At 41.8% G+C, this 14,371-nt stretch overlaps 1 protein-coding gene across 1 annotated transcript in view; it reads right to left on the bottom strand.

Annotated features, from left to right (window-relative positions):
• The window catches only part of grid1b (glutamate receptor, ionotropic, delta 1b), a 177,100-nt gene that overhangs the window by 73,876 nt on the left and 88,853 nt on the right, over positions 1 to 14,371 (bottom strand). Inside the window, exons 4-5 of the mRNA XM_023418838.2 lie at positions 8,055 to 8,228; positions 1,099 to 1,260 (exon numbers count right to left, since the gene is read on the bottom strand). Of these exons, the coding sequence (XP_023274606.1) occupies positions 1,099 to 1,260; positions 8,055 to 8,228 (336 nt within the window). The remainder of the gene's footprint in view (positions 1 to 1,098; positions 1,261 to 8,054; positions 8,229 to 14,371) is intronic.

The raw sequence follows: 14,371 nt of genomic DNA on the forward strand, positions 1-14,371 counted from the left end.
ATTTCATTGTCTCACTCCTACCTGAAGCAACACAACCACACTAACACACTAAACCTTTGCATTGTTTTAACACAGTGTCTCAGTGTTTACAGTTGAAGATGCTCTGTGCTTCTATTGTTAAACATCACAGAGCATGTAGTAGAGGTTGGGAGGTGTCCCAGATGCCGCATCCGTTATCACTGTGACAACACACGGGACAAAAAGCTCAAATCTGTCAGGTTGGGCAGTTATCAGCAGATATCATACAGTCTGATTTCAGTGCAACTGCATCTTTTTTGCTGATCATTTGTCATTCCTGTGAGCTCAATCAACACAGCCAAGCAATGTAATGAACATTTAGGGTAAATTTCAAGCACTACTTTTCAAATAAAACTGTCAACAGGCTAAAATGTGCAAAAATAAATTCAACAGGAGAAAAAGAAAAGAAAAATGCCACAATGCCCTGTTGTATTTTCAGTCATAATTTCATGATCTAAAAGCTGAAGGCACTGGCAGAAGTTACTGTAGCAGTGATTTTCATTAACTCAAACGTTGTGTACTTCTGTCAATATCACAGAGGAACTGACACTTGTATCAAAACCCTGCAATTATTAAAGGTATCAGGGCTTTTCTGCACCAGGTTCACCTCAGTGTGCATATTAACCAGGAGCCAGGGAGAAGGAAAGATCGCTAACAAGCTCACCGTGAGAGTTACTGTGAGATGCGTCAAAGAAACGAACTGTTGTTTTTTACTATTAAACTATTCAAGCTATGGGGGACTCATCAGTACATGTGAAAAGCATCTTTCACCAATTAGACTGAGAATCAGACTTCAGGTTGTATGATGTACATCAGAGTTTAGGCTGAATGACGTTCTTGTTTCATGTTTCACCGACGGTGTTTCACGCTTTTTTAAGAAACACTTTGTTAAGCTTGGTATATAAATCTAATTATACTTCAATGCTCTCTTTATGCGCTCCTCAGTCTTCAAAGGTTGTTTCAATCAAACCTTTGATGGAAAAGAACATATACCTGTTGCTTAACAGATAAATGGAGAAGTGTGTGTGTGTGTGCGTGCGTGTGTGCGTGTGTGGGTTTATTGTCAGAAATCCTCAGTACCTTCTGGATGGTCTCAAGCATGGACCAGCCTCCGTTCCAGGGCTTGGTGGACTTCCTGATGCAGTTGAGGCTGGCCATACTGTGCCACTTCCTGTCCTCCAACTTCCTGTAGAAGGCGTTGGCCAGCATCAGCACGCTGTCGTACAGGTAGAGGTTGGACACCTGGAGAGAGGAAGGGAGACACAAGTTAAAGATAAATACATACAGATATTTTTTATGTCTGGTATCAAAAACAGAGCTTCATGTTAAATATCGATTTCCTGACATGAAAGCATTCAAATCAATATTACTGTGCATGACTGGAAACAGAAAGAGTGTGTGGTGTGTTTGATGCCTGCAGCAAAAGGCATTCACATTCAGTTAAGTTTCCTGAGTCCATATATTTGCAGATTCTTTTACATATGTACAAATCTTACTTATATAGATCTGTGTGCACATTGAAACTTTATTTTACATATTAACACATATCAGTGCACCAGCAAATCTGAATACATGTTTACAGATTCTTGCACAGATTCACAAATCGGCACACATACACGGATGTAAAGTTTCACAACTCTCCATATACTTTTAGAAATACTATTGCTACTAATAACCCAGTGTATTAAACTGGAATCCAGTAATCCACAGTCTTTACCAGGTTTGTTGCTTGTTTGTTATTAAATTAATTAAATTGATTTCCTGATACATGGTGCATGTAGCTGATGTAAACCTACACGACACTTTTCCTAATTGGTTGTGCTTACGTGTTCGATGATGTTATTTGAAGTGACATCAATGACACACATGAAGACAGTGGGGGTCAATGTAAAGGACAAATTCAAGATTTCACAGTGCAACTGAGACACACAAACACATATATGTACTGGGGATGGAACAATATAGTTTTTTTCAGGGCCAATATCAATAGTGATTATTAGTAATGAAGAAGGCCTATAACCGATATTTGAAACCGATATGCCAACACACCACTACTGCTACATGAGGACACTCGCAGTGGTGTCCAGGTGTTTGTATTATTTTGTCCATCCCATCGATATCACTGAAGGTAGGCTAAATAACAAACACCTCTGTGTAATGTAATGCAGCTATACAAGATATCACCTCCATAATGATCATATAGTTGAATCAACAACTGTCTAAAACTATTTTATCACAAATTGAACATTACAACCTTCATGAAAAAAGCATTTACTGCAAGACTGTTGTATTACTCTACATCAGTTTTAGCCATGTGTTCCTAATAAACTGCCCACGGAATGTATATTAGTAATTATCAGTTGTAGTGCCTGAGTAGAATTAATTGGTTAATCACAATATAACATTTACCCCTACCCTTCAAAAAATGTAACACAGCAACTTTGCTCAGAGACATTTAACTGACTTAGTATATGCTTTTATCTGAGAACATTTTTACTCCGTGACTTTACTTCTACTGCAGTAAAATGTCTTTTCAGCATCAGTAGTTAGTGGCATGTGCTGACATGCTGCAGTCACGGTAGCGTCTCACTTCGTCTCTGGAGCTTCTGTAGCGTTTATCGCTGCTCTGTCTGAACATCGTTAATGTTGCTGTTTTCTTCATCACAGTGACTAACTAAGTGCTGTACATTTAAACTTACACTAGTTCTGCTCCAGCACTCAGAGCTCTCTGCTGCTTTTGGCGACTTTCACCGACTCGTCAGTTGTTTACATGCTGTTCACATCTGCTAGTTACTTTAGCTTAGCAGTTAGCGCTAGCTTCTCTCTCTCTCCCTCTCTCGGTGTGTCTTGAGCCAACAGACGAACTTGTTCATCAGAGTGTGGTGTTGTTGTAACTTCAGTGTAGAGGACTGAGCTGTTTGTTACATCTTCAGTGATGTCTGCCGTCTTACCTTCGACACACAGCTCCGCTCATTAACCGGAGCAGCTGGAGTCTGCGACAGTTTGCGTACACAGCAGCCTTCAGTGATAGGCAATTACTCGTGATGACGTGTAACCAATCAGATGGTGCAGAGTAGTGACGACATAAAGTAGCGCATTTTTAGATTTTAAATTAATTAATTTCATCATTTAAAAAAGATGCGAATTCAGAATATTGCATCATATATTATATTATATTGTATTTTGGAATCTAAACACAATTATATGTTAATACACAATTAATTTAGCCAAAAAATAAATCTGTCATATTTTCTACATCATATCTTGTCTTCTCTATAGTAAAGCGTGGGAGAGCTTTGACTGAGGCTGGACTTTAAGAGCTGCTACTTATGATGTTAACACTGAGAGTGAGGGCAGATCTATTCTTTGTGTTGAGGTGTTTGTGCAGAATTAAGGCCTGTGGCTACAACATCATCAGTACTAAGAATTACAGCTCTAATTTCCTCCAGATCAAATGTTGCGCTCACTTGTCTCCTGCTGACAATCAGATTCAGTCAATAAAGTGACACTAATGTCTGTCAGCAGTAACACTGACTGAGTCAACAGGGTGAAATGACACTCAGTGGCAAACATTCATGTCCTGCTGTAGTTCACTGTTACAAAGCATTGATGAACTCAGGTTCAGACATTCTGTATGTGACAAGTCGAAAAATCCAAGGATGTCGATTCAAACAGTAATCTGTGGTAAAAGACCACAAGCACGCAGAGTAAAGCAGGAGTGGAAGTCTTGAAGCTAAGCTGTAATCCTGGATACAGGCGGATCAGACAAGACACATTAATAGGCTACATTAAATAAACCTCTAATGCCAATTTAGATGTGTAGCAGTGACAAAATGCCTTAATTAATCAGAGATACTGATTCCCAATAAGTGATGTCGTCTGCTCACGTCCTCCTGAGCAACATGCAGGTAGTCGGTGGTAACGTGAACTTATTCACGTTTTATTCAGGTGACATTTCAGAAACCTTCCCCCTGTACTTTTGACTGCAGCTTTAAAGCAGCAGCATTCCCACTTGTTTACAGACACAGAGTGAACCTGCTCACGCTGACAGTGTTTGACGGGTGACGCTCACTCTGTCCTTCATCAGGGAGAAAGATTAGGGCTTTTGGGGGCGACTTCCATGAACACTTAACCTTCTTTTGCATGAATTATTGAGACAAACGTCCTCTTCTACCTGCCTCCCAGAGGGTTTCAGGTGAGGACAGAGAGGTTCTACAGAGGTCAAGGATGAAAAGACTGACTCCAGGTGAAGATTTTTATGTAGTGGGTGATTTTTGAGATGGAAGAGAAGAGACAAAGTGAAGATGGGCGAGGAAGGAAGAAAGAAATATGAGGATGGGAAGGAGAACAGACTGTTAAAAAAATAATCAAGCTGAGGGAGGAGAAGGAAAAATATGAGCAGGAAGAAAAAGAAAAATGAGAAACAAAACAACTGAAAAGACAAAGACAAGGCAAACGCATGCAAACAGACAAACAACAGAAACAAAAGTGACATTCAGTGTAAAAAGAAACAAAATGAAATCAGAGCAGTTCCAATTATCACAAGTCATTAAGAAGGTTAAAGGGGAGGAAGAGAGAAAAGACAAAAGGAGGAGAGAAAGAAGGAGGAAATTAAAAGAAGGGTGAAGGCCAAAAGAGGCTAGAGGCAACAAGACAAGAGACGGACAGGGGGGAGGAAGTTTTTTAACACATGAAAAAAGAGAGAGTGAGAAACTGAGATAAGAAAATGAGAAAGAGGAGCAGAATTAAAGATTAAAGATGCAGAGATGAAACGGGGCGAGATAGAGAGTGTGTGACCTTAGTGCTGTCTCTGTGGGTTCACGCCGCTCTGATGTCACACATGTAGAAAACTACACTCATCAACACAAATGTCAAGACGAGACAGAAAAAAACCAAACATTTGTCAGCATGAATTACGGTAATTGTTCTGTTTGCTGTTTTTAAATGTCAACCACACATCACTGTGATATTTCATAACCGGAAATAATACTTCAGTGGAGTGTGTGTGTGTGTGGGGGGGGGGTGTCTTAGTGCGTGATGTGACAGTGTGTATTGGTGTCCTCTGGGTGTCAACTGCTACCACAGACTAAATGTGACTAAATGAAATTCACTGGAATGAGTCCAATTAGATTTCATTGTAGATATTAGCCATGACACAAACTCAACACTGATAGATAAAGTCAGCAGCAGTGTTGCGGCTGCATGTTCATAAACAACTACTGACGGCTTAAAGCCACACAAGAATCTCTGTGAGGCGACGGCACATCACAACTCAGACTTTTCCTGCAGCGCAGCGTTTAGCAGCTAAAGAGCTAGATGTTTCCCTCAGGAGCCGTTGGAGACCAAACACTGAGCTAAAACAGAGGGAACGCTGGACTGAGATTCATCAGGCGAACACAGACACCACAACACATGGATCATCGTGCTGATCCATGGCTGCTACATGCGGAAATAAACAACTATTTACTAGTAAATTCATTTCCACAGGCCTGAAAAAGCAGCTACACTGTTTAGTGTCATATTTTAATTTTAATACAGTATCCTAAAACCTGGGCTAACTTGCTACACTGCACTGCAAGGACATGCTACATGGATCAGCAACTGGTGAGGATACCGACTCCTTGCCTGTGTCAAATGGGGGCAAAGCCTCTAGTCAAAAGTCAACTGAGCAAAAATGGTTCAAAGTGGAAAGCCAAAGCCCTGACCCTATTCTAAGTCTGAGTTCTAAAAGCCTGAAACATGACACTGATGTGACAGCAATGTGATTTACTATATTGCTAGAAAAATTTGTCATTTTAAATATGAGACAGCAGCTGTTCTGTTTATGTTCAGCAGCTGCCCTGAGGTTTTAACACTGAGCCTACAGCACACGTAGACAGTGATCTCATGTCATGATTAGCTATAAATACTGTGACATATGAATTAGTGCTGTGTTTTAATTAAATATGTTCATGACCGTGAGATGTATAACTTTGTCCCTCTGCCTCCTAGTGCTTGTTTTGAGGCACGGCAGTGTCTTCAGACCTCACGCTGCTCCAGGATCAGCCGGTCTCCCTCCCGCTCTGTGACACTGCTGGAGTGTCTGAGCCTTTGTGTGTCCTCATTTAACATTCAGCTGATATTTGAACACTGAGATTTGCTCTGACGGCCTGGGTGTGCTCAGTCTACTGTATGTGTACTGTGCTTGTATGGGAGGGTGGATTCATGAATGCACTCATGAATTTATGGATGCGCATCATTGATTTGGAAACTCCTGCCAATGTCGTTGACCAAAGCACCGACCTCTGACCTGGAGTCTGGCTCCATGTGGGCCCAGTGCCCCTGGATCATTAGGATGGGTCAAATCAGGGAGATTCACCTCAGGTGAAGTATTAAAGATAAAGTTTGGAGAAATCTTTCCCTGTAATATGTAATTTCTGTCCTCAAATGACTCAGTTTTTCCTTTGTCCCATATTTTAATAATTTCTACACTCCAATGACTTAATTTGTCCCCTCAGAATAATTCATACCTTTGAATTACTAAATTGTGCCCTAAAACTACTTAATTAATTCCCTAAAGCTTTCATTCATTCCCTCCACCATCACTCTGATTATGGACCATTTTGACAGAGGAATGAGATACACTGTGTGACCCTCCGTGTTTGTCTGTTAAACACATCTTTTGTCGTTCTTTGGTGAAGATTTTTTCTGTCCTCCCCGAGACAGAGAGGTGATTTGAGAACATGTTTTATTAATTGAAGGACAAAGATTGTTCTGAATAAAGTTAGTTTGGGAACACAAGCTCCCGACATGAGGGGATGATTTATTACAAATATTCCCCCTTGTCTTTTTACTGGCGTCCAAGAACCTTTCAACAAATTCCATATTGTTGCCCTTTACTGCAATCAGTTGAAACAATTATGTCTCTGAGATGTGGAAACACAAGTGGTCGCATAGGTTTTTCCCAAATTGTCTGCATTTTCCACCCTAAACCTCATCAGTCAGGACTCAGACTGGAGTGGTATTTCTGCAGAGATACATTAAACGTCAGTGATAACCATGGGTGGCAGAGGACCCGCAGAGACGCCAACGAGTACACCTCCCAGATCCCGACAGTGTAGTCATGTAGCTCCCAACATCAAACAAGTGGTTGGTTGGTTGATCTGACTTCCTCTCCACAGGAGCTTAGAGACTGGGAAAGCATGTTAATGTTACACCCCACGGCCATGCAAATGTCTCACCGGTGCATGTTCATTTATGGCTGAATTCAGGCCATAACTGGCCTGAATTAACCCACTGTCTGGGTTATCCCGGAGACGGAAACCACAGTAACACACCGAGCTTTGGCGTCAGAAAGACACTGATTTTATCATTAGGAGGGTTGGAAATAGCATCTCAAAATTTCCCCGGAATCCTTGCTAAAATCTGCTCCTGTTGGAATCTGTGTGTGTCTGTACATCGTCTGTCGAAGATCTATTGAAAATCATCACATGCACTGAACAATAGAGGAAACCTATTGTAGCTAGATGCTAGAGTCCAACATGGACTGTAAGAATCAGAAGAGAATGTATGCAGCTGATTGATATGAAGGCCTCCATCATTAACACAGAAAGCAGAGCAGCTAAACTTGCAACAGCCATGATCCTAAAACCAACAAAACACCGCAGACACATGAGCAGCCTCACATAAAGCTCATCTCATGTGATCACAGCTGAAAGAATATGTAGACACATAGAGCATAGCGGGCACTGCATTGTTTCCACCTCACAGCTACTGTGAGTTTTAAGAGGAATGTTGTTCTACTAAAAATATCACCACACATTGAACAAATGTCAAAAAGAAATGAAGAATGAAAACCTCATTATGATTAATTATCTGCGGTTTTGTGTTGAAAGCTAAACTTTAATCTTTGCCTCAGGGAAAACAGTGATATATTCCCAGGTAGTGATCACTTTCAAATGACGGGAAGTCCTTCGGCCTCCGTCAGTAACGGATGCTGAGAGCAGCAAACGTTTATCAATCAGCGAAGCATTGATGGTAAAGATTCATTCGTTTACCTCCAGGTTCTGCAGGTATCCTTCCTGCGGGTCGCACAGCAGCGAGGAGATCCGGTGGTTGTGTCTCATACAGCGGGTGCTGCTGTCCTTCCACAAGGGGAAGATCTGTCGGATCACCGTCATGCGCCCCAGTGCACTGTGGGTAAGCTCCAGGATCTCTGTGTCGCTGATTTCCTGCGGAGACGAGGAGGAGAAGTTATTGACCTCATTTTAATTAGTAGAGTTTGACTGATTAATGTCATCTTTCTGATTGGAGCTGATTCCTCATTTGCTGCGAGGTGAGTGGAGGCAGGTGGAGTGTGTTTATCACCCTGAGTAACTTCAACTCTGCACATGATGAACAGAATAATGTTTATTCCCTCTGTCACGTTAATTAAGAGCAGTGATCAGTGATCGTTGTCACGTACAAAAAAAAACACAATGACAGAGTCAAAGCCAAACAGGAAAGGGGATTCACACAGGCCATTAAAAAGCTTAATTTATTGATGCACTTTTAATTGCTCTGACGAACAGAAACCCAATTATTTTCTGGGAGGTGTAATTATAGATAGCCTCAATCTAACTCTAAAAGCATGAGAATAATCTATGAATAATATTGGGTTTATTATGTTTTATACCACCAACCTCATTACACTCAACAACTTAAACCAGAGTCGACCTGACCAAGGACTTTCTTTTTCTGAGTTTTGTTGTATTTCTTGTATTTAACTTCTCTGTCTCCAATTAAAAATGAAGTGCTTGTAAACAAAAGTCACATGGACCCACGGCTCATTTATTGGAGGGTTTTTGAAAACATGTCATTCTGTCAGGTTAAAGGGTCTAAAAGTCAAAACAAAGTTGATTGCAGATCCTGTAATTGCAGCCGAGACATTAAGAACCTGTCTGTTTGTGGAGATGTATTTACTTTCTCTGGTGCTCAGACCACTCAACGACAACAAAGACGTTGGTGCCTCAGTCCATTCTCCTCACGCTTCCCGAGACGCCTCGGGGCTGATCAGTGACACTCGGGTTTGAAAGATATGTTTCTGACTTTTATAACTGCACCCAGTAAGTGCATGAGGGTGTTCTTTTGTTATCCTCACTTGGTATAGACTTCAAAGACACGAGAGAGAGAGAGAGAGAGAGAGAGCGAGAGAGAGAGAGAGAGAGTGCCCATTCAGAACTGCTGGAAACACTCTTGTTTTTTGGGTGTGGATGGTTAAAACATCGCACCACTTGGTTCATTTCAAGCATGTTGAACCCTTAAAGTCTGGTTCACGGACTGCGGTCCAGTTCATCCCATCGGTTTTGGATGGGGTTGAGGTCAGGGGGTCTGTGCAGACCAGCCAAGTTCTTCCACAGCAAACTGAGAGGAGCATTTCTTTATGGAGGTGGCTTTGTGCAAAGGAGCAATGTTTTGTTGAAAACAGAAAGGAGACAAACAACTCGACTCTACTCGCTTTCCAGTGCAGGCAGTACCCCCTCAATGTGGCGTCGCTACTACACCGATAACACATGAAGCTATTGTGACGTCATCTTCAATGATGACGCAGTACTGACAATTCTCTCCGACAGTCGCTCGTCTGCAGTGTTTTGGCATCACCTCAGCTCACCTGGAACCACAGCGGAGATGATACCAAATAAAGGTACCAGGTATGAAGTTCTATCAACAACTTTTGCCGAATGGAAAACCAAAAAAAGGTGAGTCGAGCCAGTTCCATGCAGTGGAAAAGGGCTATAAAGTGTACTCAAATATGTGTAGGTAACAAACCACCCACAGACATGATGTCAAGGAAATTGTTTTGTCTATGCCCGACTCTAACAAGAGGATTACCTTGTTAACATTGACTCAGCTGCATCTTGTTCTCTATTTGTATCTGAAGCAGCATCATATTTCTGCACTTATCAGATGATCTCTCCGGGGTTTTGAGAAGCGAGAGCATGTATAAGAATATAATGCATATGATGCATTGAAGGACAGTTTTTCTTTTATATTATTTTACAGCGCTCAGAGAGGGACACAGTAATACTATCAATACTCAAACTACTTGGTGGCACTTGTCAACCACAAAATGGAGGCAGAAGAGGATGTGAAATGGATGTGATATTACGGAGGGATGGTGACGACCTGCATTCAGGTACAGGCGGAGTGAAGAGGGGGGATGATGTGGAGAGTGAGCGGGAGGTGAGTGGAGGACCATGGGGATCACTGGAAGAATCAGATAAGAGGTTTGGAGGCCAGTTATTTTCTGAGAAACACAGCAACGAGTGGAATGTAACTTCCAGGAACGGGCAGCGTGTTGGGATGTTCATCATGTACCTGCTGGTAGACCTTATTATACAACGGTTGATAGATATTATTTAATCACCATGAAAGTCTATACTGCCTTTGGCATCTAGAACACCTGAACCATGACTTGTTTCTCTGACACACACAATTCTCTCCAGGGTAAAAAATAATATATTTGTATATACAGATACATTAGCTTGGGTAGATGTTTAAATAGAAATACACTATGCGCTGTGGAGGTACACTCTCTGTCTATGGTGCATGTAAATTATAAAAATATAATTTATGGACAAATCAGCTGCGGCTCTATTGAATCAGTTGCTCTTTAATAAAAGGAGATGAACTCACAGTTTGGAGTTCATGTGTTATCTGATCATTTTACCTTCTAATCCCCTGGTTGAACAGCTGCCCTGCTCTCATTACCTGCAGTCTAATAAGTCATTAGCCTTTGGTTTCGTTCTGTGCGGTGATGGGGAGGAATGAGGTGGAGGATGGTGGAGGAGGAGGAAAGAGAAAGACCGGACAGAGAAACGAGGCTCTGATGGATTCAGCTGTCGATACAGACGGAAGGTTTAACAGCTACACCTGGAGTAGCTGTAATGTAACCTGGAGTTGCTTTTTTTTTGTTCACAAAGCATCTAATTTGCATTTCAAAGAGAAGCACTGCAGTCTTTTACAGTCAGAGTCCATTCCCATCTCTCCTACACCTTCTGTTTTCCAATGGATGGCTCAGGTAATGAGGTTTTGTCTAACATTAACTCATTTCTAAGGTACAACCTTAAAACAAGCTGATGTGTTGGTGAACAAAGACTTTCTCAACAGACAGATGTGAGTAACACGTTTGTAAAGGAGCCTTTTATTCTTTTCTCTATTGGGTCATTTTAAGGTGGTCAGCTCTTTGACTACAATACTTATTTAGAAACATTAACATGGACACATTATGGTCCAAGGTTGATGGTTACTAGCCATTCAGGAGTACCATACCTCCACAGACTCAAACCACAATGTTTTATGCAATAGTTCCCAACTGCTGTTGACCTTATAAAGTCTACATGCAGTCAACCAAAGACTGATTGTTTGATTCAAGTAGATTTGATAAACCTGAAGTCTAAGAAAAGTTGAATTGAGGGCAACTGGACTTGGTTGTAGATACTTGAAGACATTTCATCCAAGAGATATTATTTCTCAGCTTAAATTACTATTCCTCTCCTTCACATCCCCGAAGAGTTTAAAAACCTCTAATTCATCGACCTCTTATTCTGCTCCAAGCAAGCACTTCCATACGCAGACAATTCCTTGCTAAAATTTTTAAGATTAAAACAATGAGAAAAAATGTTCAAGTCATGAGCGAGTCCAGAGTTGGACACTTCTTAGACTTCACGCCCTCCCATGCTGGGCGTGAATTACCAAGTCCAGCTGCCCTCAGTTCATCTTCTCTTGGATAACAGTGACCTGGATGACGGATGTTTTCATAGAAACATCTGCAAACAGCCACTGTCCACTTACAGACACAGTCAGAGAGCGGCTGGTGAACACAGCTGAGCATTCAGCAGCTAGAGAGCCAGACATTTCCCTCAGGAGCTGGAGGAGACCAAACACAGAGCTAAACACTACTGTGATTCATCAGGTGACACATACATGACTCCACATGAGCCACCATGTTGCTCTGTAGCTGCTGGATGAAGAAATAAGCAGCCGTTTTAGAACAAGTTCGACTTATCAACTTAAAATTTGATGATTTGTCAGAGTTGTTTTTACTGCTGTCCAACAGTTATTGCAGGTTTAATGGATAAATGAAGACGTACATGTTCATAGTATAAAAGCTTCTTCATCGTTGCTGCTCAAGAATCCTTTTAGCATCAGGGTTTTTATTTTTCATCCTACCTGTAGGGTTAACATTTTATTACGTTTTGTGTTTGCTAACATATAAATCTTTGCACCAACAGTGCTTTTCGCCCTTGAACTGTGAAAAAGTAACGCCATATTTGCTGATATGTGAGCTTAAGGAAGACAAAATAATTCTGTACCTGCTTCATGAGTTACGACACTATTAAAAGCAACAACGAAAACCTGCCTCTATTTGTTTCTTCTTCACGTGTTTTGAGTGTGAGCAGCTTGAGTGTGCTGGTCACAGACGCTTTGTGTGAATCTCACGCCTGTTTCTCAGATCTCACCTGACAGCTGCTGTTTCACACACTCTGTCTAACCACTAGGCTCCACTGCTGCCCACTGAGAGTCTCTGTCATCTCTCCCTCACCAGCCGGCCTGTTCCCCCCGCTGGTTAATTACTCTCCTCATCTCTCTTCACCTCTCCCTCTAATCCCTCCATTCTCTCTTTTTTCTCTTTCCTGCCCTAAATGTGAGAGTCTCCCTCTCTCCCTCTCTCTCTCTCCAGGTCAGTGGAGAGAGATTGGCGTCAGTGGTGTTATGGGGTTGTGGGTGTTTGTATTACCAGCAGGCAGAGGGTGAACAGGACACCTTTCTCCAGCTGACAGCGAGTCTTTGCACTGTGCTGCACACAGGGACTGTGTCGCTGTCTGAGCAGTGCCGCAGAAAAACAACCCGACCACAAACCATCTAAAGGTCCTTAAAATCCAAACCTTTTAATGGTGATTCATCGAGCTCTATTCTGGTTTCATACAACTTCAGTCTTATTTAAGCAGCTTTCCCCTTCTCAGATCTGATGACGAGGTGGTCTGATAGGTCGAGAAACAGGAGCAGTCTGATTGGTCAGACAGGTGGGAAACATCGAGTTTAGTCAGATTCATTCTGCCCAAACTGTCCGCTGTATAATTGCGCTTTTTTTGTGGACACACACCTGGGAGATACAGTTCCCTACACCCCAAGGTCCAAACACTGTACACGCAAAGCTTTGAAACTCCTTTAAACAGGTACTCTGGTGAAGGTCTGGTGAACAAATCCTGCAGTATCAAAAACCTGCATGGGGCCAAATTGAGCTAAAAGTTTTCTGTTGGGAAATAATGAAATGAAAATGAAATGAAACCATGAAGTCTAATAAATAGAAACACTCAAATTATCAGCACATTAACCTTTTAAAATACTCTTTCCCAGCTCCAGGTCTCTTGATTGTATGTATTCAAAGCTCTTTAAGCTCCACATCACTGCAGCAGCTGCTGCTTCAGACTTGTGGCTCCAAAGTGTTTTACATGATCATGACAAGGTGCCAAGTTTTTGGTTTAGTTAGCTTTCAAAGGAGGCCGTGGTTACGACTGTTATCTAAAGAGTTGACCAACACTAACCTTTTTTTGTTTTGAGAACATTATATTTCGGGCCTGTGTATAAAAATGGCGGCGTCTGGTAACATCAGTGAATTAAGATGAACAGATCAACACAATGTCATGTATATCTAGTAAAAGTGTAAAACACTGAGACCTCTGCTTGCTTTCCGTGTGTGTTGTCATTATCAATAATGTAAAGCAGATCATTGTCGGCTGCTGTAGGTCAGGCTGTGGAGCGGGAGCGTGGACCATCAGCTGTAGCATTGGTGGTTTGATCCTCGACTTATTTCCGTCTACCTTGAGTAAGATGCTGAAACCTGGATTGCTCTGCAACTGTCTGTTATCTGTATATAAAAGTCTGTCAACGTCATTCTACTGTATTTTGGGGATTTTGGATGCTGGTTTAGACTAAATAAGAAATCTGTACACCAGTCTCTAGCTGAGGTTTTTTGTGGTCAATATTTTTTATATTTGTCAAAGTGAATGGCAGAAAACTCTGACTAATCACTAATAACAGCTACAGTTAACTGAAGCCCTGCTGTCAGTGTCAGTTAAACTAAAGAGGGAGAAGTCTTCAGAAGTTTCTTCTCTGTGAACCTAAACACCGGATGGAGGGAGGAGAGAGGACTGACAGGAGGCAGAAGAAAAGGAAAGAGAAGGAAATGGAAATCAGCTTGTCGGCAGCCTCTACCTGTTGACAAGACACCTGACATCTTACTGCGCCGCCATCCAGGACTGTAAACTACCTCTGCTACCTGTCTGAGCTCCGTGACACACTACACACAGAGACACTGCTAAATCCTCAGAGG

This window comes from Seriola lalandi, unplaced genomic scaffold (assembly GCF_002814215.2).
Source record: "Seriola lalandi dorsalis isolate HSWRI2012SDOR001 ecotype SW California unplaced genomic scaffold, Sedor1 jcf7180002054585, whole genome shotgun sequence".
NCBI lineage: Eukaryota > Metazoa > Chordata > Actinopteri > Carangiformes > Carangidae > Seriola > Seriola lalandi.